The sequence below is a fragment of the Merops nubicus genome, unplaced genomic scaffold, assembly GCF_000691845.1.
Source record: "Merops nubicus isolate BGI_N331 unplaced genomic scaffold, ASM69184v1 scaffold14667, whole genome shotgun sequence".
Classification (NCBI taxonomy): domain Eukaryota; kingdom Metazoa; phylum Chordata; class Aves; order Coraciiformes; family Meropidae; genus Merops; species Merops nubicus.
The window spans coordinates 23,473-48,975 of record NW_008619711.1 but is presented as its reverse complement, the minus strand read 5'-3'; the positions used below and the strand labels follow the sequence as shown (position 1 = coordinate 48,975).

The window sequence follows — 25,503 nt, the reverse complement described above, 5'->3', positions numbered from 1 at the left end:
TAACAATAAAGTAACTGTCATATTAACAGTGAGGTCAAAAAATAGGAAGGGGTAAACAAGGCATGCTGGCTGGAATTAGAATAATTTCTCGGGTTCTTGTGGTGTCACATCCTGCTCCGAAGACTGTGATGTCTTCAGAGGGGGCATGATGCTTCCTTCTCCCTTTTGGCATTCTCATAAATAACTTCTCAGTCCCTCTGTTTAATTACTACCCTTCCTTATGTGACACAACGACAGTGGTCTTGAAGCCTGTTCTGTGTCCCTGTGAACACAGTTGCACGTAGCTTTTGACCTCAGTGGTGAGAAGACAACAGCAGCAAGAGAAGGAACTGCTTGTTGTATGCTGGTGTATTTGTGCTGTTAGAGTTAGGTTAGTGGAAAAGCCAGGGTGGGAAGGCAGAGGAATCAGGCCCACTTTATTTACAGCAATCATTAGGGCCACTTCAATGTCATTAGACAAATAGTATGTAGTAAATGTCGTAAAAGACAAATTTTTAGTGCTGTAGCATGGCATGAGTAAAACAGATAGAAATAATTGCCTCCCTCTCATAAGCCAAAAAAACCCCTTGAATATTTGGATTTTTTTTCTTGCTCTTTGCTGTCTTCTTTCTGATGCCTACAGATGTCATTCTGCTCAGGAAGTCTTAATAGGAGTTTCCATTATTGTCATTAATGAAATGAGCTTCCATCCTGAACACTATAGAACAAAACCAGCTCCAAAATCTTGTCATTTTTCCTAATTTTAAATATGTTTCTCAGCTGACACTGATGTCAGTCTGTGCTTTGAATCCTGCATTACTATATTCTAGCACTTTTCAGACAGAACCTCTCAGCCTTCTTCAACATCCACTGCAACAGAGTGAGGAGTTCTGTAGGTAGGACTGGAAATAAAATGCTATGTGCAGGCACCAGGGTAACTGTTAGCAGTCGAGCAAAAGCATAAGCATTAGCACTTTGGAAGGCAGATTTCTAACAGTTTCTAACTGCAGCCACCCAGGACTGTTACTTTGTCAAACTGAAGGAGAACTCCAGTTAATACAGTGAAGAGGGTGTTTTGTTTGGTTTCCACAGCTTTTAATTGCCTCTGATAAAAGGTTTGCAGGAAAGGGAGCAATTACTTTGGGTAAGAGTTGTAAATTATGAATCTTTTTATTACTAAAATTAAAAAAAAATCATACCTACAGGCACAAAATAATATTAATAATATTTAACCTTCATTTAGGAAAATAACATGGTGCTTCTATACCGTTAAGGAATCTATGTGAAAGCTTTATCACCTGATGTTCAGACTTTAGTGAGCAACTGTTTGAAACATGCTTGTCATTTATGTTGTCCATGGTCAAAGGAGGAAAAAACCCACAAAGGTGTAGGTATATTTATTGTCTACTAAATATGAGCTGAAAAATCACTGTTTCCTTTCATTACTTCCTATGGAGATATGCTACCATGCCACTCCAAGCAGCAGAAATACACTTATGGGAGGTGTCAGGGCAGTAGTAGTGATGTCTGACAGCAGCAGTGTTGACAGTTCTGGCCCTACCTTTTGGTCTCAGCACGTGGTAGCAGCAGCTCTCCACCTGCATCAGGCCATCACAAGGGCTAAGCAATTCCTCAAGTTTCCAGAGAGGTTGTGGGACAGATAAGCAGGAGAGCCAGATGTGACCAGTTATAAGTTCTGGTACTTTCTGACTTTGAAGAATTGACTTAATACCATTATTCTAATATAGTTATGTGTGGATGGAGATGTATTTATGTGTGTGTGTATCCATGTATGCAAGCACATACCTTAACTGGTTTTTAATTCATTAATATATGTTCATATATTTGTCTCCAGGACAGGTACACATATACCTGCACATACGCACATACCTCTGTGTTTGTACACACAGCATTTACAAACATACATCATGCAGAATATGAACAGATTTTCAATGTACATAACATTTGCCAAGCAAAGCAATGCTAAAACCATAAAACAGCGACTCCATGTCTGCAACAGCTTTTTAGCTTTTGATATTATCGCCCCGGGGCGCTGTATTTCAAGGTGTTACCTACTTTTCTCAGCTCTGATGACAGGTGCTTGTTAGTTTTAATGTTCAAACAATAGTTTTTCACTTTGCTTAAGCTTAGGAAAGAGTTAATTGACTAAAGCTCTTCTCAGCAGCAGGTTGTCTTCACCTGCAATTTCCGTCATCAAGTAATTAGCCATATTCACAGTTGCTGACCCTTAATACTAACCTACTGAATGATGCATGCCTGGATGAAGACCAGTTGACCATATTACTCAAGCTCCCCAATCCTATTTGATCCTGCAGCAAATTTTTGGTAGGTGTGGGGTCTGGGAGAGCTGGACTCAGTGAGCTGATTTCTCACTGCCTCTTCAAGAACGACTATAGATTCTGTATGTGTTGCTTGCAAGACTGTTGGACTTGTTCTTTAGGCACTAAATCCTTAGCAGGTTTCACAGAACTGTGTGAAAACCTTTTCTGTTGTATTTTACAATATTGTATTTAATTTAATAGCAATACAGTGCCAGTCAATGAAAACAGGTCAAAAGTCTAATGTTTTAAAAATAAAGGTTCTCAAACACCAGGCGAGTTTATAATTTTCTGTGTGGTTTGTTTTGTGGAGGAAGAGGAAAGAAGGTGAGGAGGGAACCCTTCTGTTCCGTGATTACATCCCACCCGCTCATTTTCTCCTTTTCTCCTTTGCTTTTGATTTTAGTGGCGGTTTTAACAGAATGTCAAGATCAATTTGCAGCATGGTTTAACTCAAGGTTTGCATTCTGCCAGCAGCGATTGTCCTAACGAACAATGCCCTGTGTTCTTGTAACTTCAGAAGCTTTTAGAAAGCTCATGGCAAGGGCAGCATCTAATGACTTTATTAGTGTAGGGTTTCAAAATGGGCTCAGTAATTGTTCACATCTCTTTGTCATCTAGTCATAATTACTGCATAGTATTGTTCAGGGTTGCACTTGTGAATAGTTTCCTAATAGCACTGAAATGAAGAAAAAAGGAAAAGGACAAAAGGTGATTGTCTCTTTAGATGGAGAACAAAACAGCCTGTATATAGATGATGGTTAAACTGTTTATTATACACCCACCAGAAAAGGTAAACTATCCCTGCTTAAATATTGATGTGCTTCGAGGTAATTTCATGTTAGTAGTCTAAAAATGTCCAAATTTGGAAAAGTAAAAACCAGCAGAGTATGCATTTTTATCTGATTGTGATTAGTGAGATATGGATGTCTGTATGATGTTCAACTATAAATAGAAAATAATCTCTTTGCTGATGTGATTAAAGTTTTCAGTGCATCATTTTATATCCGTATAGTGATGCTTTAAGGTCATCTGAAAAAAAACCAATCTATTAAAACCACAGATGTTAACTAAACTGGTACACTTGTAAGCATATATTTTAAGTCCCCACTATAAAACCAAATCCTAAAACAAGTTGTATCCTACTGTACTCAAATTACAGCCTTGTTTATTCAGCTTGCTGAACAGAAAAGATGAAAGAATAAAACTCTGTAGTGTCCTGTGCAAAAGAGGTGAAGGCAGAAGAACTGGTAGTCAAGACAGACTTGGACTGCTTTGAGAAAGGAGAAAGAAGTCATTCACAGGTCCATCTAACTGCAGGAGTCCACAGCTGCACCAGTGAAGTCTAACACTGGATGGAATTGAAGCTGTAGAGAAATTTAGCTGCATCTATATGTCTATATCAACAGTCAGAAGAAATCGTTGAGCTGGCAGAGTCAGAACTGTTCATACCAACATGCAGCTGAAAGGTGTGAATTCATTCTCCTTGGTAGTGCAGTGTGGCCAGCCAGGACACAGAATCCTTGCAAAAGTGACAAAGAGCAGATCCCCATCGTCTTCCTGTAGGTTAGGATGATTCTGCTTTGACCCCTTGCCTCTCCATTTTGCTGTTCTGTCTGTGGGTCTTGGAGAGCTGCAGATAAAAGCATTCAGTCCATTCCTGGCCAGAAGCTTCCACTGTACCTGCATCATTCCTGACCCATGGTTTTCTGGTCTAATCTTGGGCATGAGGGAAGTTTCTCCGCATTTCTCCATAATCCATTCCAGTACTTGACTTTCACTCCCTTGAGGCAGTTGAGACTAATACTTAACTGAAGTTTCTCTTGCAACAATCAGTGCCAATTGTATCTTGGTTCACTCAGTAGGTATTGATGTATTTTCTTCCTTTTGCTGCTGTGTTCTTTGGACTTAAGTGACGCTGTTATGTTTTCCTGCAATTTTCTTGAACTAAGCAACTGTGATCCCTTCAACCTTCCATTTTAGCTTGTCCTTTTCTGGGCATTTGTTATTGCAACCTTCATATGGTCCTTCTGGAAGTGATTCACATCTTTACTGAAGCACTGTGCCAAAATTTCTTTCTATAATGCTAAATACAGGAAGAGGATTATTTAATGTTTTACAACCATGCTTCTTTTTATTTACCCCAATGTGATGCTTGTCGTCATTGCGTCATAATTTCTGTTCTTCCCTTAATGCTTGGTCCTTACTCCGTATTTGTGCAATTACTCCTCCTGCCTGGAGCCTTTCATTGACCTTGTTAGGTGGCATTTTACTTGACAGAATGTTCCTCCTATTTATGAAGAATAATATGGATTTTTTTACTGACTTCCAATGTGCTTTTAGCTTCTCCCACTATATTAATGCCTGTAAAGTAACTAAATGTGCTCTCTGTTCTTACCTAGGTTATTATTAAACCTGTAGCAAGCCTTAGATATTCCTTAGGAGATCATATATTACATAGCTTTCTAATATGATAGGCAATAATCAAAACTGCCACTCATATGCAAGTCCAGTTATATCTCATTTATACTTTTACCAGTGTTTTTGTTAGGTGTCCAGTGATATCTGAAAGGATGGATTAATAAGTTTCAAGAAGGATGTGTTGTGGACCAAAGCGGGTCATAAAGTATTTACCTAATCTGTTTGAACCTTGCAGGATGAAATTAGATCTTCCATGTTTTATGAAGAGAGATAACCCAGTCATCTAGGCTTTGCTCTCACATAAAGAAGAAGTGGATAAAATCATGCTTTTTTATCTGAATCCCTGGATATTTAGCATGTGGCTACTAAAGAGCTTACCCAGATCATTTGATTCAGGATGGTTTAATATCTTTAAAGAACACCTTGTATCTGTTGCTTATTCATGTTTGAGTTTGAATCAACAGTTACTAGCCAACCAATGTGTCAAAGATATTAGCTGTATTGTGGAGACTATGGATAGCAAGCTTATTTAAATATACTGTTTCATGATTTCAGCTAGTACTTAGCAAAAGAACAGGAGGAAATAAGCTTAAGTTGCACCAGGGGAGGTTTAGATTACGTATCAGGAAGAACTTCCTCCCCGCCAGAGTTGTGAGGCCTTGGACCAGGCTGCCCAGGGAGGAGGTGGAGTCCCCATCCCTGGAGGGATTCAAAAAATGTGTAGACATGGTACTTCAGGACATGGTTTAGTGGTTGTGGGAGTGTTGGTTGATGGTTGGACTTGATGATCTTAACAATCTTTTCCAACCTTAATGTTTCTACTTTTAAAAAAAATGTCAATACCTAATACAAAAATCTTACTTTTACATTAACATTTTAATGGGTCTTATATTGACTTTGTACAGTATATAATTATTATTGAAAATAATCAGAGATCTTGCATATTTAATTTTCATCATTGTTTTCTTCATGCTCGAGAAAGAAGTTACATATTTTCACACCAGTTTCTGAAGTTCTAAAGTTTCTTAAAGTGGGATTTGCCTTAGGAAGTATCTAGCCATAAATAAATCACACTTTTTTTGCCACAAATCATCCCAGTTGTGGACTGAACACCAGTTCAAACTGAAGGGGAATAGATATTATAGAAGAGGTTATCAAATTTTGTCCTCCTGCTGCTTTTTGAGCAGGGCTTCAGGCTGAGGTGATCCAGAAAAAAACATCTTCTGTGCAGCCTTTTCTGTGAAAAGTCCTTTGCCAGAAACATAGTGGGCATCATGTGCCAAAGGGCCTCATTGTAGGAAGAACTTTTCTGAAATTTTCCTACCATTGTGTAAAAATTAAAAGTAACTACAGGAATATTTATATGACTTATAACAAACAACCAGTTATTTATGTAATTTTTTTTTTTTAAACAAGGGGAAATTGATCTAAAATCCTATGCTATTTTTAATTTTTATTTTAATACACTGTGTCCATGCATTTGGGAGCAGACTTCGCTCTGTGTGGAAGAGAATTTGCCCTTTAGTACACTAGACAGATTTACTAATACAGTTATTAACTAACCTTAAGGTGCTGGGAAGAGTTTAAGAAAAGCAAAAGTAAAAGAGAGCTTTTGGGTTTTGTTTGCATTTATAAAAAACATATGAAATGTAGCATCAGGTGTCCCCCTCTGGACATTCCAGGAGTACAGTACAATGTACAATACACAGCTTGCACTGTGTTAGGTTCTTCCTGTGAATTTACCTGGTTAACAAAAAAGAACATGACAATTTGGGAGCCAACCAACTCTGCCTTGAGTCCTCTTTAGGGTCTGGGCACCAGAGATGCCTTCAGCTTATGCAGTTGTTTAAATTGAAATATTAAAGGAATATGTATGTTTTTCTAAAGTATTTAGCATCACAGCTTTTTTGTTTGTTCATGTTCATGGTGTGATAAGGAGGAATCTTGTGTAATCATAGATCCAAACTTCACTACAAGTAGATCCTGTCCCTATGAATTATAAAAATGTGAAACAACATAATATATGAGCTGGAGATACAGAAAGAAGCAATACCAGTCATTGTAATGATGAAACTTCTCCCATTGGGAGCAGCTGCTGTCTCCCACCTAGGGGTTGGCTTTCTTCTTTGAGCTCCCCCCTCTTCACAAAAAAGCAATACATATTCTGTGGTGTAAACAGGTATCATATAGGTCAAAAAGCTTTCCAGAGATTAAAAACCACTGAGATCAACACTTCTGATCATCAGTACTTTGGCCAGAGTCAGCCAATTTTGTTAGAAATTAAAAGCTGCACATTCTCACAAAACCAGATTGATGCTAAACCTCAGAATTTCCAAAGTTCTACATAGCGTATCTGAGATCAGGAGCTGTGGTAGACCACAGACTTAAGCTGTGACAAGTATTGCCTTTGGTTTTGAGACGCAGTAATATTTTAAACTTTTTTCCAGTAGAAATTTTTAAATAAATTGCATTTTATGATAAAATTACAACAAGGCTATGCAAGGAGTGTATTTTAATGTGATGTGTCACATATTAGCTGGTAGGGAATGATAACATTCTTCTCTGGGAAACCCACATGCTGGAAACACAATAACTCTGGGAAGGGGTTATCTGAGAGTGCATGTGGAGGGCAAATTGCTGTGCAGTGATCAGCAACCCCCCCAAATTAACGTCTTAATTTCACCAGAATAATTTTTCCTCTGTGCAGCTCTTAACAAAGGTGTGAACGTTGTCTAAAAATTAAGACCTATTCAATCTACATTTGAAAAATTAAGATATGTTTGTAGGTTTTTAGGGTTTGTGTCCGTATTTGTCAAGCCATGGTCAGTGTCCATGCTTGTTCTGTAGCTTTATTTACTTCTGGTTTCATCGCTTGTGAGTCATGAAAGGAGTAAAGAAATTCTGCTGTCTGCCAAAACTATTACTTTTCTTGATGAACTCTATTCTTGTAAATTTTGAGATATGTATTTTTAAATTTTTTTTCATTCATAAAATGCTCTTTTGTCTTTCTCATATCTCTCCCTCCTTGAATATTTTTGTAATTAAAAAAATTTGTAATTTCAAAATACAAGGACTAGTAGGGTGCCATTTGCCCTCCCTTTCCTCTCTTTCTACTTTTGGTGGGAGATGACAGGAATTCAGTACGTTGTGGAAAATGTCTCCCCAAAGGGACATCTGGCTCTTTGATGCACTCCACAGGCAGTTCTCTTGGCAGCTCTGGAGATGCCACTGAAAGATCTGGCACAGTCCTTTTTACATAGAAGTAAGAAAATCCCTTGTTAGTGATGTATGAAATAAAATCCTGGCTGTTGCACCAAATTATTTTGGTCCTACTTGGCCATGTGGCCTACTTTGGTTCACGACATGCCATCTTCTGAAGCCAGGGTGCTGAAACCCGTTACCAGCCTTGATTATTGAGAACCCCAATAATCTGTTAGATTCAATATTGTCAGCCAAAAGTTCCACATATAAAAACTTGTCTTCTAAAAAAAAAAAAAAAAAAAAATTGGAAAAAACCTTTTAACATACTGAAATACCTACTTCATTAAGAATTCTCTGTGTACAAACCCCAAGCTTATTTTGAGACAGAATTGTGGGTTGACTAAATGCAGGATTGATTCAAAAATAGAAAAGTTCTACAACTAGTAAGTTAAATATTTTGTTTTTCCATGAAAATCGAGTGCTTTTCTTCTGTGGTGTGTTGAAGATTGCTGAAGAGTTCTAATACACAAGTTTCAGGAATTCAGTCCAATTGCCAGTCTTTCTTACTTCCAGGAGTGAAACCTTGAAGTCACATAAGTCATTTTGCCATGGAAGTTCACCGTTGATTTTTGTGAGGCCAAGGTTTCACCTATGAATTCCCACCTTGAAAAGCAAACCTCAAAAACCATTATTTAGCTTAAGAGCTTATATGTCCAGATTTTACAGACACTTTATTTTGTCTTTACCAGATGGTATATCTCTAAGTAGCTGTTTCCAAGATAGCAGTCTCTATTTGGCATTTTTGGCTTTATCGTTGTGTGTGATCATTTTGAATTGCAGAAGACAGAGAACCAAGGAGGCTAGGAAAGGTACTTACCAGTAATATTTTTGGCTCTGAAATACTCAGTAGCTACCCTTGCTCATCGCCATCCATCCAACTAACTATGGCCATAGTTAAATTATAAATTGTCTCTGAGGAAGATTTTTTTTTTTTTTATCCTCAGGTGCCTCAGACAAACCCAATGTTGTGCTCATGTCAGAGTGATCAACTTTTAGCCATTTTGTTAGATACAATATATATTGATTTAAAAAATGTCAATTTTGAATCTTTTCAGTATCTTTGAGAAGAAATTACTTGGAGCCCTTGACATTTTAATGCAGTTTGTCTTTTCAAATAGATTTGACTTCTAACGCATGTGATAACAGGACTTTGCTCTTCAGTTAGAGCATACACTTCAGAGTAGTTGTTACCTAAAATATTATCATAAGGCATAAGAAAACACACGATTTAAGTTGCCTTTCATGAACATAATTAAGAATTAATAAGCCTGTACCAATGGCTAGTCCTCAGAATTTCCACTGTTTTGCCTTTTGTGACCCATGTTATTAAAAGTCCATTATTTTTACAGACTTTATTAAATTGGATCTTATTAAAGCATTCTATATTTGCATTTGGTCTTTCATAATTCATTATTATTATGACATTTACTTTTTACCATCAGATCTGAAAACATATCATAAGCTACCCTTTTCTCTTGAAAGAAATGCTAATTTCAAACAGTCCTCTAATGGAAGAGAAAAGCTTTATCAGTTTTTTCATTTATTCAAGATCGTGTTAAGAATACTAATGCTAGACTTCTGTATGCTAATATCCAAGAGCTTTTTTTGGTCAAAAGCTTAGAATTATTGTTTTTTAGACCACACTGCTAAGTATGTCACTGGCAGGGCACTAGTACAAAAGAGAATACAATTCTGAATACCACATTTTAATTCTGTGACTGATAAAAACAATTTCTTGATCTTCTTTATTAAAGTATGCTTTCATATGAAATTATACTATTTTTCTACTTTGCCATGTTTACTAGGTTATGCCTCTACTTAGTTTCTCTTTAGAAGTTTTGAACAATTGATTTAACATGATTATTTAGGGGGAGATAGTTTTCAACTATAGCCTGCAGAATAGTGTAACAGGAAATGTAGTTCTCCATCAAATAAATCCCTGTCTTAACTGATTATTAATTATTTTAATTTAGACAGTCTGAGTTCTATCATATTCCGGTAATGCAGATTCCCAAATTCAGTAAAGATTTCCGTAATTCATTTCTAAAAAGGGATAAAGAGCTCTAGAATTGAATGCAGAAGCCTAGATGTTGAACAGTAGATAACAGTTTAACAGATAACAGTTTTTTTAATTGTGCTGAGTTTAGCCTAAGTATTTCGTAAAAACTAACATTGAAAATATGCCTATAATGTTAACTTTCCTCCCTCCACCCCACAGGTTTCTGACGATGTGCACTAGACACTTCGGGAGTGTTGTAGCCCAAACAATTAGAACTCAGAAGACAGACCAGTTTCCACTTTTCCTTATTATTATGGGAAAACGATCATCTAATGAAGTGTTGAATGTAATACAAGGTACAGTTTTCAATTTATATTGAAAGTATTCCTTATGTGAGTATTAAAACTGTCAGAAGACATCTGTGCTAACCATTTCTTTTTTAAGATGTTCAGAATATGAATTTATTACACAGAAAAAACTTTCAGTTGCCACAATATAAAGAACTACTGTTCATAAATGTATTAATTAACATGATATTAGAGATTGAAGTTGCGATGACTGTAATAGATTCATCCTTTAAGGGTTTTTTTAAAAGTAGAAGCCATATTTCCTAAATAGGGAGCTACACATAGTTTTGCAAACTTATATCCAGTTATATCCCTGATATCCAAAGGATTTTGGCTGCACTTTTTGTGTAGTGCCAAGAATGCATTTAAGTCTTTTCACCTGGTTCCTTCTTAACATGTGGACTCCTGTTGCACATAGTGGGCAGGAATTGCTTTTGCATACCTGCCGCAGTGTTGAGACCCCAGATCAGATCAGAATTTCAGTTACTAATATAATCTCACATAAATGAAGCTCTCTGGCTTTTGTGAGCAATTCTTTCTGGCATAACCATTCCTCTGATTTTGCTGACAGCAAGATGACTTAGATGTGCAGTGATGCCCTCTGACTGCTGTTCTCAGTAACTCTTCAAATTAAAATACATCAAAGAGTGGCTGCCTCTAATTTCTTCTGCTTTCTCCACAAGTTTGCCTTCATGACACCATGTCCTCATTTATTTATTGCTTATATCTTGCAATCTTGATTCTGATTTCCCTATTTTCTTGAGGACATTCAGCCTCAAGAAATACTGCCTTTTACAGGCAGCCTTACTGTTTCTTCCTGCATAGGGGATTAATGATTTTCTTGAGGAATCTGTGGTGGACAAAATAGTTAATTTTGCATGGATTTTGTCTCTGTAGTGCAAGGTACAGCACAACACTAATTTGTGATAATTCTGTCACTCGTGAAACATTTTATACAAATTATCTTAGAAATAGAATTTCTCAGTTTTATAGCTGCAGTGTAGCTCAGCACCACTGAAGTCAGTGGTGCTTATTGGCTTAAGTTAGTTAACAGTTGCAGCAACTTGGTGACTCCAAGTCATAAGACAATGCACCTTTATAATATAAAAATAATGCAACTATATAATTTTTATAGAATTGTATTTATATTATAAAATGAATACGGTCATATAAAATAAATGCATATATATATAAAATAATGCAAAATATTATTTAATTCACTACATTTTAAAGATTTATCAGGTTTTCTGCAATCTTTTGAATGAAACTAAAGTTATCATCTATTGGACCAGCCTTACTTAAATATATCCTTCAAAAAAAATCAGCCGTGCTGTGTTTGTTATTTTCCCATGAATTGGGACACTGGTGTCTGTTAACAATATGCTCTCAAATGAATGATGGTCTCTAAAGTCATGCATGTTGTAGCATGCAGGATAACATTTTCTGCTAAGGTAGCAAGTGCTAGAATGGGGAACAATGAGGCCCTTTCACGGCTGGGTGAGAAGGCATGTTTACAGAAGAGATATAACAATATAGAAACTTAAGTCCCAGTGGCATTTGTTGAAATGCAGACTGTCTAAGTTTGCTTTTGATTTTTACTTTTTCCTGGGATTGGAAACTATGGGGACAGTTTTGTTTTCTTTAGTGGTACTTTGGCTTCTGGTTAGTTTACTCCTTTTAAAACTTCGACCAGCATCACCAATATAAATACAGCTCTTATTGTTCTGCTAGGGTCCAAAGGTTCTTTGGGCTGGCAGTTGTTAAGACTATATTTTTTCTACCACTTCTCATGGTCTAAGACCTTTTAACTACTAAGCCAAGTGGCTGTAATAGGTGGTCTAGTCTTCAGTTTGGGAAGAGAAACCAAAGACTGAGTGCATCTTGGTAGGAAATGAATCTTTCAGTCTTACTGAAGACTGGAGGCATGTTGGTAGGAAACTGTAGGGAGATATCTGTTTTCCTATGCTTGTGCTGTATTTCTTAATATATACACAAACAACTTATTTTTCTGCTATTATTACCTTTGCAGTTTTTATCAGAAATAAATACACTGGAGAGAACATATTATAGTATTTGAAATTTTACTCCTGGCTATACCTGAATAAAAATGTGTGCTCATGGATCCTTTGGATCACTGTACTCTGTTTTTTTTCCATTAATTTAAACTAATCCATTTGGATGCTGCTGCCAACATGGTACCTTTAGTTACCTGACTAGAGCAATTGCTTCAGTTTCGCTGGTTATTCCTCAGAATTCTAAAACTGTAGAATCAATTTCATGTCAGGGAGCCACAGACCTATTACTTTAAAATAACATCAGTGTTTAAAAGAAAAAAAAAAAACTTATTTCATGCAAGAACAAAAGCAATTGTGCAGACTTAAACCACCTAAAATTTTAGACCGACTATGAGCAACATTTGTTTGTAAAAACAATTTCAGATTTTCAATAAGATGGCAAACAACATCTTGCTAAGATACTTGCACTTTCTACTTTTCTTTTATTTTCTTTTTTTTTTTAAATCTGGCTATTTATTAGGGATTAATTCTGAAATTACTTTTTTTTGTTTAATAACTTTAATGATAGGGAGTTCAGCTATCTTCCTGTGTTGCTAGGTAACACAACGGTGGATGAGCTAATGATGAGGCTGATGGCTGCAATGGAGATCTTCAGTGCCCAGCAGCAGGAAGACATAAAGGATGAGGTGAGTGCTGAAAGTTCTGGAGATACCTACTGACTTCCATAAATCACAGGGGATGCAGAATAACCCAGACATTTCTTTAGCCGATGAAGTTGGGTGTGATGAGTTTTAATGTTCCTTTTATCATCAGAAATTAAAAAAATTGTCTCCTTTGTGTATTTATTTGGGTCTCAAAACACATCCTTCTTATTTGCCTTGTCATTTTCAGTTTGTTTCCTTTTTCTGAATATTAGTCATGAATAACCGTTTACTTTTACAGTGGTATTTTAGAGCATAATATACTCATACAAGGAAACACCAATCAGATTTTTTTGCAATGACTAGCTCCAAGTCATAGATAGAAGACAAAAAATAGATTGATATATCTTAAATGGTCATGCTTAAAGGGGGATTAAAAGCAGATGTAGCCAGAACTATGCCAGTACTGAATGGGTATTCAGGACAATGCAAAATGGGTAAGTGATGACAAGACTTTTCAAAACCAGTGTTTCAATTACACAGGAGTAGATACAGCGAGGTATACAGATGAAAGATGTTTATCTGTTACTCTATAAATTGAGTTGACATTTTGAAGTAATGAAGGACTTAAGAGTTTACAGTAATAGGTGTGTTGCCATTCAAGATTATTCTTATCCTGTTGTACAGACATTGATTGACAATAATTCACTAAACATGTTCTTCACATTTAAATCTTATACCTCATTAGTACGAGATTTACTGATTATGGTTATAATAATATGAAGGTATGGTATCTGCACAATATCTGTAGTTCACTTTTTCTTCTTTATTTATGCTACCTGTAATTCATTGGTAAAGAAATTGACTTTAATTTTGTTAATACTGAACACACATTTTAATACGAGGATTACAACAAAAATACAAGGCACAATATAATTGAATTTGTTATTGCATTTTAACAGGAATATGTCAGCTATGTTTTGGGTTTTTTTTTTAATGCTTTAATAAGACAGTAAAATTCACATCACAGATGAATTCCAGGAAATGTTCAGAACTGAAAACTATGAAAGCTGATTGAAAGGGAGAGAAAACAGAAGGAAAGAAAAATGTAAAGGCAGAGAGATAAGTGCAAATAAGGGGCAGGAGAAGGAACTAAAAGTAGGAGTGATAGGATTGAAACAGAGAGAGGGACAGGAGACCAGAACAGCTGTCCAGAGCAGGGGACATAAGTATTTAGGAGAGAAGGTGGGGACATGTAAGAGAGTCATAGACCTGTCCTAAGAAGATAGAACCAAGTGGGCTTGCAACTGTGAAACCTCTGGGTGTAAGGGAGACAAAGCTTAAAGAAAGAGAAGGCTCAGTAGCCTTGGGGCCATGATCCATCACAACACTGGGGACTGGACTGTCAGTTCTTCACTAGGTGGCCAAGAACAGTGACAGTTCAGTAACCCATGTCCCCACTGTGGTGATATGGATCTGACTTCTTGCTCCAAGTGCTCTACCTGTGTATGGAGAATAGAAAATTAATTTTTTCTATATTCCTCTAAAATCTACCATTGTCCAAGTCTTGTGTTGTTTTTTATCACATTTCCTTTTGCTGGGAGCACCAGTGACATTTCTTCCTCAACGGAAGTTTTTTCTAACACACTTTGACATTCAGAAAACTAATGGAAAACTTCGTAAACTTTGGAGGCAAATTTCCAGACACCATGGGTTCTATACACAAATAGGATATTTACTTGTTCCTCAGCTCCACTTGCTACAAGCACAATGCAAATGTGATCTCGGACACTTTCACCTTTGAAGCAGGAAGTTTAAAACACCCCAAAAATAACCTTGCTTTATGAAATTATTATTCCAGAGAGGGAATAATTGACAAGCAGTCTATATTCAATGAGGGCTTTAGGCTGAAAAAAAACCCAGCTGCCTTTTTGTGGTTTGCTACATAACGTAGCTTTCTTTTAAGTCTTGTACTTACTTGACAACTTCAAGTGTTCAAACATCAACGCCTTTTCTTTTTTAAGATCTTACTGCAGTCAGTGCAATTTTTTCCCAAATATTACAATAGCAAACAGGATACAGAGTCCGGTTTCTGTTACTGTTTTCTTAATAGCAGCAATAAGTCATCAGAAAACCACAAGAATATAAGCAGAAAATTCTTTTGTGTTTTAAAAAGAGAAGTCATCTATATATCTCTGCTGTAAACAGAAGTGTGTGTGAAAGAAATAGAACTGGAAACACTTGTAAATAGCAGCATGAAGTCAGTAATGAGTCAGTTTATGCAGCTGAACTTCTCCACTTTGAATTTTAACTTGTGTGCACTTGAAAGCTTCCAACACAGCTCTTGCATAATTCTGTGGAGCACAGCATGTTTTGCAGTGCCCTCTGATGGTTATTTCGGTACAGGATGGCTGTTACCACTGTCAGCTGATGGTGCAGGTGCTCGCTGGGATGTTGGCTGCAGCTGTTCAGACACAGTTTTACAGCCAGCTGATCATTGATGGTGTAGATGGGACAGATGCTCAGAACGGTGTCACTGACTTAGTGTCACCTGAGCAAAGTGAGTCACTTCCTTAGCTGGTGGTAATAGTATGATTAGCTAAATCCTGTGCTTTTGTATCCATCTATTAGTAAAATTTACTGGTGTAGCCTCTGGGGCATATTCCTGTAATGCCAAGTGCTAAAATACCATCGTTTAACTAGCAATTGGATTTAATATGTAGATTTGTATATTGTATTCAATTAAGCTTTTTCATAGATATTTCCAAAGAACTACCTTAAAAACAATGAGATGTGTATGTGTACTCATACTAATCCAACATACCTATCTTAATATACACTGGTGTGTAATTTAGGCACCCGCTTTCCCTCCCAAGCTTACTTAAAGGAAGATGAGTCTGCCATCCCATTCTTTCCCTTGCCCCTCCAAGGCTTCTGCATCAATTGTGAACCATTGGGCCTGTTGTTTGCTACCTGTCAGCTGTGTTGACCAGATGACATTTTGGAAACCTGCTTCTTTTGGACCACACTGTTGACGTGCCATTGTAGATACATGGTCTAGTTGTAATGCTGTCTCTTTCTGTAAGTTTGCTGCTTAAATTGACATAGCAACATGCCACAAATAATAATAAAACATGGTCAGCAGCATAGTGACATTGTGCTCCTGATAAGAGGTGGCCAACAGATGATTAAATGGAGGGTACATTGGCAACAACAGCAGCAAGGCCAACTGGCCAGGAGACAGTCCCCCCATTGTCAGTGCAGTCAGGTCTAGGGTCTGAAGTCCACCCTCAGACTGTGTATGCAGAATTGCTCTGAGGCTACATCAATGACTTCATATATCCAATGGACAGATTTTCCTTTTCTGACCACATTTGCTCCTCTGCCCCACGCTACAAATGTTGAAACCTCAACTCTTCAGGCAGTAGGGTTGGGGATTTTTGCAAAAAGGAAATAAATACTACTAAGGGTTTTCTCCTGCTTGTGAAAGAGGGTATCTCAGAGCAGGGACAACCGGCCTCTGCCACTGTTGATCAAGGTGTGAACTAAGATTTTTCAGGGACTGACTTTGAAAAGAGCATGTAGTATCAGTTCCTCCTAAGTGTCAGAGCCTGTTGCTGGACTTAAGAAAACAAATAATAATTGTAGAATATCGTACGCCCTGGAACATCCGTTTTTCAACACTCTGTTAGCTTGCTTACTTTAATTGGATAGTTAAATAATTATCTCAGTGTGGCATGATGGGTCCAAGTAGATCCGAGTTAGTTCCTTTGTGAGATTAATGTGAAGAGATACATGATTAAATCCTGGCATAACAGCACAACACACCTGTTCTGGGCTGATCATGAACATTTTTTCTCCATTGCCTGAGGAGGAGACTTCTCAAAGGATTACAGTAACACTTTCTGACAAGCTTATACAGGGTGGAGTTTCCATGTAATGACAGGGCTCATTTGATGATGTCTCAGTAATGCATTCTTTTTATTTTTGCTGTCAACATTTATTACTGTAGAAGCATTGACTGTTACACAGCTGGTCCAACTTGTCCACATTTAAGTAACAGTAGGTCTCTGGTCGTGTTTGGGTTTGTCGTTATGCAACACTAGCACTCCTGCTCTTGGATTAGACTTCAAGGTGGAATTGTAATACCCACAGTTGCTGCAAAAACCTTCTTATTTTTACAAATACCAGTTAAAACCTTCAATTCACTTTAAACTGTGGTTGCTGACACACTGTTTTCTTTAGTGTAAAAGAGAGATACTTAAGAATTTTTAAACTGGAAAAACTGTTGTAAACAGGCTCTGACTGAAGATAAGCTGTAGAAAAATGCAGACTTGCAGAGTTGTCCCATATCTGGGTATTTTACCAACTGTGCAGAAAACCAATTGACACAAAGAGTTGAGATACTTGTTTTATTCCAGTTCTGTGCAGAAAAGGGTGTGTATAATAATCAGCTTTAGGTAACTAAAGGTTACATCTTGATTCTATCATCCACCACTAAGACTCTGATCAACCTTGCATTTTATTACAGTTTCTACCCAAACCTTATAAAAACAATGCGCGGACCAGATGCTCACAGTGACTATCTGGAAACCAACCGCAGTGTTCTGGTCCTGGGGACCTTTCCTTCTAGTTGCCATGGTCACCAAACAGACTCTTTGTGATGGCCTAACTTTGTAATTCTCTGCATGCCTGATTTGGGCATTTTTAACTTTTTCTTGACATCAGAGTCACTATCTTTGCTCTCTGATCCTAAGTGACATCTCTGCTTCCTAGATAATGCTTCAACATGAAGAAAATGTAGATCCCTCCAGACCAGTATCTGGATGAGGATTTAAAAAATATGTAAAAGAACAAAAGCTCCAAAAGAGCAACAGAAATTCATCTTCTTTTCCCTGCCACAGCTCTTTGTAAATGTATGCTTGCATGTCCATCCCAACACTGTCTTGTTTTAGATGGGGCTTTACTGGGCAAGCAATATGTTCGTTACTTCACAGTAAGAAGTCTGGTATCACCATGTCTTCGTGCTCTTTTGTCTTGCTGCTGTCAAATGTAAGGGACTTCCTTTTTTTCTTGATAGGATAATTTAATAGTTTTAGTTTCTTGTGAAGCTAAAGCTCGTCTTGTGAAGAGAAAACACCTTTTCTCTTTCTTCTTCCAAAGACAGTCTCGAAGCCCCCCCCCCAAAAAAAAAAGCAGCTAAAGAGGATCAGTCCTAGTGCATTTTCTCGTTATCTGTGGTCTGTTTGCTTTTCTGCACTCTACCTGGAGCTGTGCTCTCCAGTTAGAGGGTGGCCTAAATGCTCCATCAGTGCAGGAGACCCCTGTAATTTCTCTGTAGGCACTGAAGCTCATGTTAAAATCAGGAGAAATTAAGCATCTGAATACCTTTGATAATCTGCGTTCCATCTAACACTGTCAGGTATATCATGGTATATAGTATTTGCACAACAGGAGGTTATGAGAATAAATACATGAAATTCATTAAATTGCAAAGCACAAAAGCGTTGTGGTGTTGACAGCCATCTAACGAAGATTGTGATTTAACCCCTCAAAAAATCCAATTAACACATTTACTAATTATTACTAGTTATAACTGATTAAACTACAGTAATCAAAATTTATTTGATTAAATCTTCCAGTTTTTTATTTGTAATATGATAGCAGCACTGCACTGCACTGCACTGGCACACCAGCAGATCCAAGTGCTTCAAGACTTCAAAAGTTTATACCATACTTTGAACTTTGACAAAATGCAAGTTAATGACAGCAGAAAGAAGGAAGATAAAATGAAAATATCTTTAGTTCATGTGGCTTTTTGGCTTCACATGTTGATGGCTCCAGTCACTGAATATTGGCTTAGCTTCTCTTAACAAACAGCAGCTTTCCCTGTTGCACAGCCTAGGTGGGCAGATGTTGTAGAAGCACCGGCTGGCTCATTTCCCATGGAAAGTCACTGCAGGTTTTGAGTTTGGATTTTTCTTCTCACTTGAGGTAAATCTGAAAAATCAGTATCTGGAGCTGGGCTTTCAGCCTTCACTACAGACAGGCAGGATCCTCCAGTGGTTCTGCATTGTCCTGCACCATCCTGCCTCCCCACCTGTGGTTCTGCCACCACAGAAACCTTCATTTGCTTTGCCTTCATAGTTCTCATATGCCTAATACATTCCGTGTACACTTTTTTCCTTCCATATATTCCCCATCACATGTGTTTAAGCTATACAATGTGCTAGTCTGTCATCTTGGTGAGTCAAATTAATGTCTTTCTTGCACTGGTTTGTTTGGACAAAGGGCTGTTGCTCTTTAACGCTCCCATGAATAGCCTTAAGCACTTGCAGATTTTAATTTCAGGAGTGGTTCAGTGAAATGAACTGTCTTTCAGATAAGCGTTCAGCATTTGCAAATACACTCTTTTTTTTTTTTCTTTCTTGTAACAGACATTTTTTCACTGATGCTCTGGGAAATGTCTTCTGCTCATAGTTATCTTCTCAAGTCCTGTCTCGTCTGGTTTTACTTCACAGTAAAACGGATCCCAAAGTGCAATGGGGTATCACGTATAGCAACATCTCCCTGAGATAAACCAGGTGCAAAGCAGATTCCTGGGATTAAATCATTAAATCCTAACTTCAGAAGCAACAACAATAAATTAATAAAAGCCCATAAGGCTTTTATTTTATCAGGGGTAACTTCAAGAAATGGTTCAGGGAATAATTACTGGAGACAATTATCCTAAATTTCTTCTTAACCTTACCTTTGCTTAGTCTTGTAGCTCTGGATATTAACAGAGAAGGTTTTATCTGGTGTGTTATAACTATCTCATGAATAGCAGCATTCAGTATTTTTGTTACAACTTTGCATCTGTAATATGCATGGTAACAAAAAAAGTTCAGAGCAGAAGAATATATTCTGTAGACAAATGCAATTGTTTTTTAAAGTATCAGCTTTCCATTGAATGAATGTCCTCCCTGTTGTTGCATTGTCAAAATGGGAAAGCAGAGATCTATGATTTTTTCACTTTAAGAAGAAGAGTTGTCTCCTCTTCATCTCATGCCCAAAACCCTGGGATATGGATGATTTATATTCATGTCACCCTTCAGTCACTGCCATGGAATTCAGAAGTGCTGTGTGACCCCTTTTTCTGGAAAAGGCTTTTTAAGTCACCCAAAATAAGCCATTGTCTGTTGACACTTTGGTTTCTTCAAAAAGGAAGATGGCAATTTTGCCTCCATTGCAAAAGTATTGTGGAGATGCATTGGTTGCTACTCAGTCAATACTGCAATTTCTGTAGGGTTTAACAGCAGAATTAGCAGCTACCCCAAGTTTTGTTGATGGATAACATGACATTGGTTTACTTAATTAATAGTGGTATGACTATTCTATTTTTATTCATGTATTCTTTGTTAGTGCAATGAAGGATTCTCTGCAGCAGAATACTTTCTTCTGCTTTCCCTATCACCATTATGAATTTTCTTATGTTGCTTTCTGGTGAACTTGAGTCATACTCATACTGTTTGTGGTTTCTTTTGAGGAAGAGGTAACTAAAATAACAAACTGCATTACGAAAAAGGAGAACTGCTTTATCTAATGTTTAAAATTTGTCCAAGGTGTAACTCAGAACCAGGGGATATGACAGTTTTGCCATCATCTCCGTAGAGGAGGTGGTTCCTGCCAAGTGTGAGCAATATTAACAAAACAGAGAAGTAGGTACAAAGAGACATTTCACAGGATTACATCTGCTTCTTACCTAAAGAAATCTGGATTCCAGATGGTTTGAAGGTCTGTTTCAATAAGAAGAGAGTTGTTTCAGTGTGGTGTAAAGCTTGGTGGCACAGTCATTTACTATTTAGATGTGGCTCACATATTTCTATGAGGACCAGGCAGTCATGCATAGTAATTCTTCACATTCCTGACATCTTTTTCATAATCCACTTTCAGGATGATGATAACTGCAATGAATAGGGAGAAAAGAAATACCTTTTTTTAAATGCCTGGAATTCATGTTCAGATGCTAGTTGTAGAATCTATAGCGTCAGTATTTTTTTGCAGTTGTTATCCAGATTATATAATGTAAACCTATTTCAAAAATTCCTCTGTGAAGCTCTCTGTCAGTAAATGAAGCCTGTGCTCATCACAAGTAACTTCCAAAAACTTACCAGAGTTTTCTAGATAGCTTCTTAAATGTAAAATAAAATCCAGTGCTTATTTTCTTGTAATTAATTAATATATATATTTTTGAGTGAGTTATCAACAATTTGTAAAAACTGTTAATTTTACTTTTTGAGGACTGGTTTGGGTTGGGATTTTTTGGTTTGTGCTGTTTGGGTTTTTTGTAAGTTACAGTAACTGTATGTTAGTTGCTAGCAATCTTTGATGAAGGAAAGAGCCTGTAGTTACAATAGCTTCATCGGACCTTTCAGTTTTCTTTTGTGCATTACTGGACTTGTGTGACCTTTGAAGTTCAGTTAGTGTGTTAAATTAGGTGTGATATATAAAGTGCAAAACATGAACATTAAATAAGTTCTCTCTGAAATAATTCTTAGGGTTTTTTTTTAAATTGTTATCCTCTCACAGATTACCTGAAGACATCTTCCTTTTAATTAGTTCAACCCTCTCTTCTCAGAAATTGAATACTAATGTAGAGTAGGTTCTTCTATCAGGTTTGAGTAAATTTTTGAAGGTATTCCATGAGCATAGTACAATAAAACATATCAAGGTCCAGAGAAGCCAGGAATAGGGATGAGTTATATGGTGGTTATTGTCCTTCTTAAATTTTGCAAGAATTACTTCTCCTTATGTCTTAGCTCTGCTGAACAAATGGTTTGTTCAACAAACAGATGGTTTCTCTATCTTCTGTGAATGAAATTTAGGATATGTTTGTTGTAGAATTTCCCAAATAGTGAAGTTTTGAGAACATTGATCACTTTGCAAAATAATTCCTTTATGTGGAATAAACCTTGCAGAGGGAAGGAATCTATGATTCTGTGAGTTGGAAAATTAGCAAATTCCTCAAGAGGCAGTAGATAGTAGACTTTAATTTCTATTAAATGCCGGGGACAGATTACCCCAGTGCAAGTGCTGTGTTACTGGTAACTACAGGTGACAGTGCTGAGCCCACCAGCAGTCTCACAGCTAAATCTTATCAATTTCTGTAGGGACCAGTGCAGCCTCTGCAGGGCTCTGGGAGGATTATAAGATGTAAGAGGAGTAAGCAGAGGGGAGCAGATGCTGTCTCTAGCTCCAGAGGCAGACTATGAAGCTATTGATTGTACACTTTGCTTTATCAGACATTACCCCAGTGCATTTATTTCAGCTTTCAGGAATATCCACTTCTTGATCTTTCATCGTGTGGTTGATGTATTGTGTTGTCCTTCACATATTTTTAGTAAACCTTTATTTCTTTGTGCTGTGATCATTAATGAGATACTTTGCTAGGTTTGCTGGCTTGAAGTTGGTACACTAACCTCACGCTTCTTCTCTGCCTGCATTTATCTACTTGAGATGCTTCAGAGCAGCACTTGCTACTTTCCCATCTTTGTATAATATTCAGCACTGTGAACTGAGCCCTCTCAATGACGATGTTTAGTAGTTGTGACCTTGGATGTATCCTGCTGAGGGCTTTTTGACCAAGGAAGGCCCTGGGAGCAGGCCGGGCTTGGGCGCGCCAGTCCATGGCACTCCACACTTTGTCATTGAGTTATAAAGCACAACAATGGCTCTGGAGCACCATGGCACACCTTGAAGTTCTAGAACTTCTTGATCAGAACTTCTTGAAAGTTCAACTTTCTTGAAGTTAGGTGAGTGAGGCAGTCAAATATTTTGAATTCACTGGGGTGAAAGAGTGCTGGCAAACATAAAGATATGTATCGTATCAGTCCGCTGTTTGCTGATATTTTTTGTTTTCTTTTCTTTTTACCTTTAGGATGAACGTGAGGCCAGAGAAAATGTGAAAAGAGAGCAGGATGAAGCGTACCGCATATCACTGGAGGCTGACAGGGCAAAGGTGTGTGCAGGGTGAAGTGAGCACATGAATGTCGGGGTGGGAATTGTCCATAGCTGTTGAAATGTCTCTGGTGCAGAGGACTGCTCGCCTTCAGTTCTGCTCTAAAGATGAGATAGTTGCTGGAGGAGACAGTATTGCCTTCAGTGGTTATGAAATGGGACTAGATAAAGGCACCTAGGAGAGGACTGGACTACATCTTTGTTGCTAAAGCAGTCCTGGCCACACTTGATAATAGAAACTGAGAAAGGAATGACACAGAAAGATGACACAATAAATATATTTCTTATATTAATTTGTACAGAAAAGTTGAGAGGTTTCTGTGCTTTAAATAGTTTCTGTGCTTTTATATACCTAATGCACATCGTAAAACAGAGCTGTGGAAAACAAGGTGGTACATAAATGATTCCTGTTTGTCTTTTATTAGAGAGAAGCACAAGAGAGAGAAATGGCAGAGCAGTTTCGCTTGGAACAAATTCGGAAAGAACAGGAGGAAGAACGTGAGGTGGGATGTTTTACTTTTTCTAAGAGCTTTTTGGATTCATGAAGCTTATGGACATTGCAGCTTTCACTCAACACACATTGCAACTTTCACTCAAAGTATACTTTTTATGTGAACCTTATTTTTTCAAAAATTAATTTATTGTCATATATATATATATATGAAAAACTTGGTACAGCTAAATTCTTTTCATTTACTGTTCAGTAACTTTTCTGTTCTATCACATGGGTCACAATTACATCATCTGGGTCTGAACTACAGCCAGGTATTAGATAGGCCTGCTAACAGGAGTTCCATGAAATGAGCTGCATAAATGGTGGAATCTTTGGGAATCTCTAACCTTATTTCTGCAGGCACTCCTCTTAAAAATAGAATACCATGGACCCCTTCCCTTTCTTCCAGGAAGTAGCACAAAGCATAGCTGCAATTCTGAGCAAGCAAGTTGCCAAATTTAATTCGACAGACAAACTACTTTAAAAAAAAAAAAAAAAATTCCAAAATCAAGAAAATTTGTTTTATGGTATATTTTTAAATTTCTAAACAGTATTCTACAGAATCTTCCTTAGAATGAGAACACTTTACATCTCTAGGCCTGTATAAGAAAATAAAACCCATGTGCTGTGAAGAGTATTGTTTCTCAGACTCTATTATTTTGTAGATTCTTTCATTTTAGTAGATTCTGAGGGTCCCAGTGCCTGTCAGAGATGGCTCCTGCAGCCTCTTTCCGTGTCTAGGCTACCTCCTGTCCTAGGTGTGTGTCTATGTAGGTATTTATATAAAGCATCATGTACAAAAATTTACTTATATTAGTGATTTCGTCTTTTTCACCTCCTGGCAAATACAGAATGTGGTGTGGTAAAAAGACTGGGCTGCAGCCATGGTTCTTCTGAAGTCCCACCACATTTCAAAGGATAGGTGAAATAGACTTTTCATTAAAATATTTCCATCTGTTCTGTGAAGTTCTTGAAATATAAGTCATGACAGAACTGCTGTGAAACACAGCTGATCATTGAAAAGGAATTTGAAACCCTTGAATAAAATTTTCAGAATAAAAGTGATATTCACATATAAATGTCTTGACTGAAATCACAGTTGATTGGGGTTCTCCTTTGACTTCTAGGCATACAAGACATTGTGAGCAAGTTGCTAAGGAGTACAAAGCCATATCAGCATCCCTATTGGATATCTATTTCCTGAATGTGTTTCCAGTATTAAACATAAATAAAGTATGAATATATTTTAAAATATTCATTTATACAAAATATCAGAGTTCCAGTATTTTTGGTGGGCTTAATATGATTTCTTTGCTTTGACTGCCATAGATTATTGAGATTTCAAATTTGGAATTATATTCTCATTTAATTCTCCATTTAAAGGCCTTGGAACTCATGGAATTCTGATAAATCACAGCCTTGCTTATTCCCCCTTACACGTGACTTAAATGTATACTTGACATTTCAGTCTTGTGTACTTTGCCGATGCATGAAAAAATTGCATTATACAACTGCAAAAAAAAAGTTGGCTGTGAAGACATTTATCATTCCCTGAGACAAACCCAATAAATAAACTGTATGAGCAATGCATTTGCATATATATATTTTGACCAAGATAATTGCACTAAAACACCTGAACTATTTAAGCTTTCAAGAACCTTCTAAACATGTAAATACTAAATTTAGTCTGAACAATAGTATTCAGTGGTTTTGGAAAGATGAAGGCCACTTCTTCTTTCTCAACCTGCAGTATCTGATAACTTGTTTAGCTCCTATTGTTAACATAAGCCAAGAACAGAAGCTAAAATACAGCTGGAAGAGTAATGCACAAAACTGGTCTGTAAGAATTGCATCAGGAGTAATTGTAAGGTATCAGTTCTGTGAGGTTAATGGCAAAGTAAACCAGTACGGTAGCAGTAACAGACCATTGAGCAATCAGCTCACACTCAGATTTAAGCAGGAAGTATGTCTTTCTTTTTTTTAAGTCATTTTGCATGCATAGAAACAAT

At 37.2% G+C, this 25,503-nt stretch overlaps 1 protein-coding gene across 1 annotated transcript in view; it reads left to right on the top strand.

Moving 5' to 3' along the window:
- FAF1 (Fas (TNFRSF6) associated factor 1) overlaps positions 1–25,503 on the top strand; it is a gene marked incomplete at its 5' end in the record, with an annotated part of 58,455 nt that overhangs the window by 18,031 nt on the left and 14,921 nt on the right. Inside the window, 4 exons of the mRNA XM_008943896.1 lie at positions 10,219–10,355; positions 12,959–13,047; positions 22,922–23,002; positions 23,427–23,504. Coding sequence (XP_008942144.1) covers positions 10,219–10,355; positions 12,959–13,047; positions 22,922–23,002; positions 23,427–23,504 — 385 coding nt within the window. The remainder of the gene's footprint in view (positions 1–10,218; positions 10,356–12,958; positions 13,048–22,921; positions 23,003–23,426; positions 23,505–25,503) is intronic.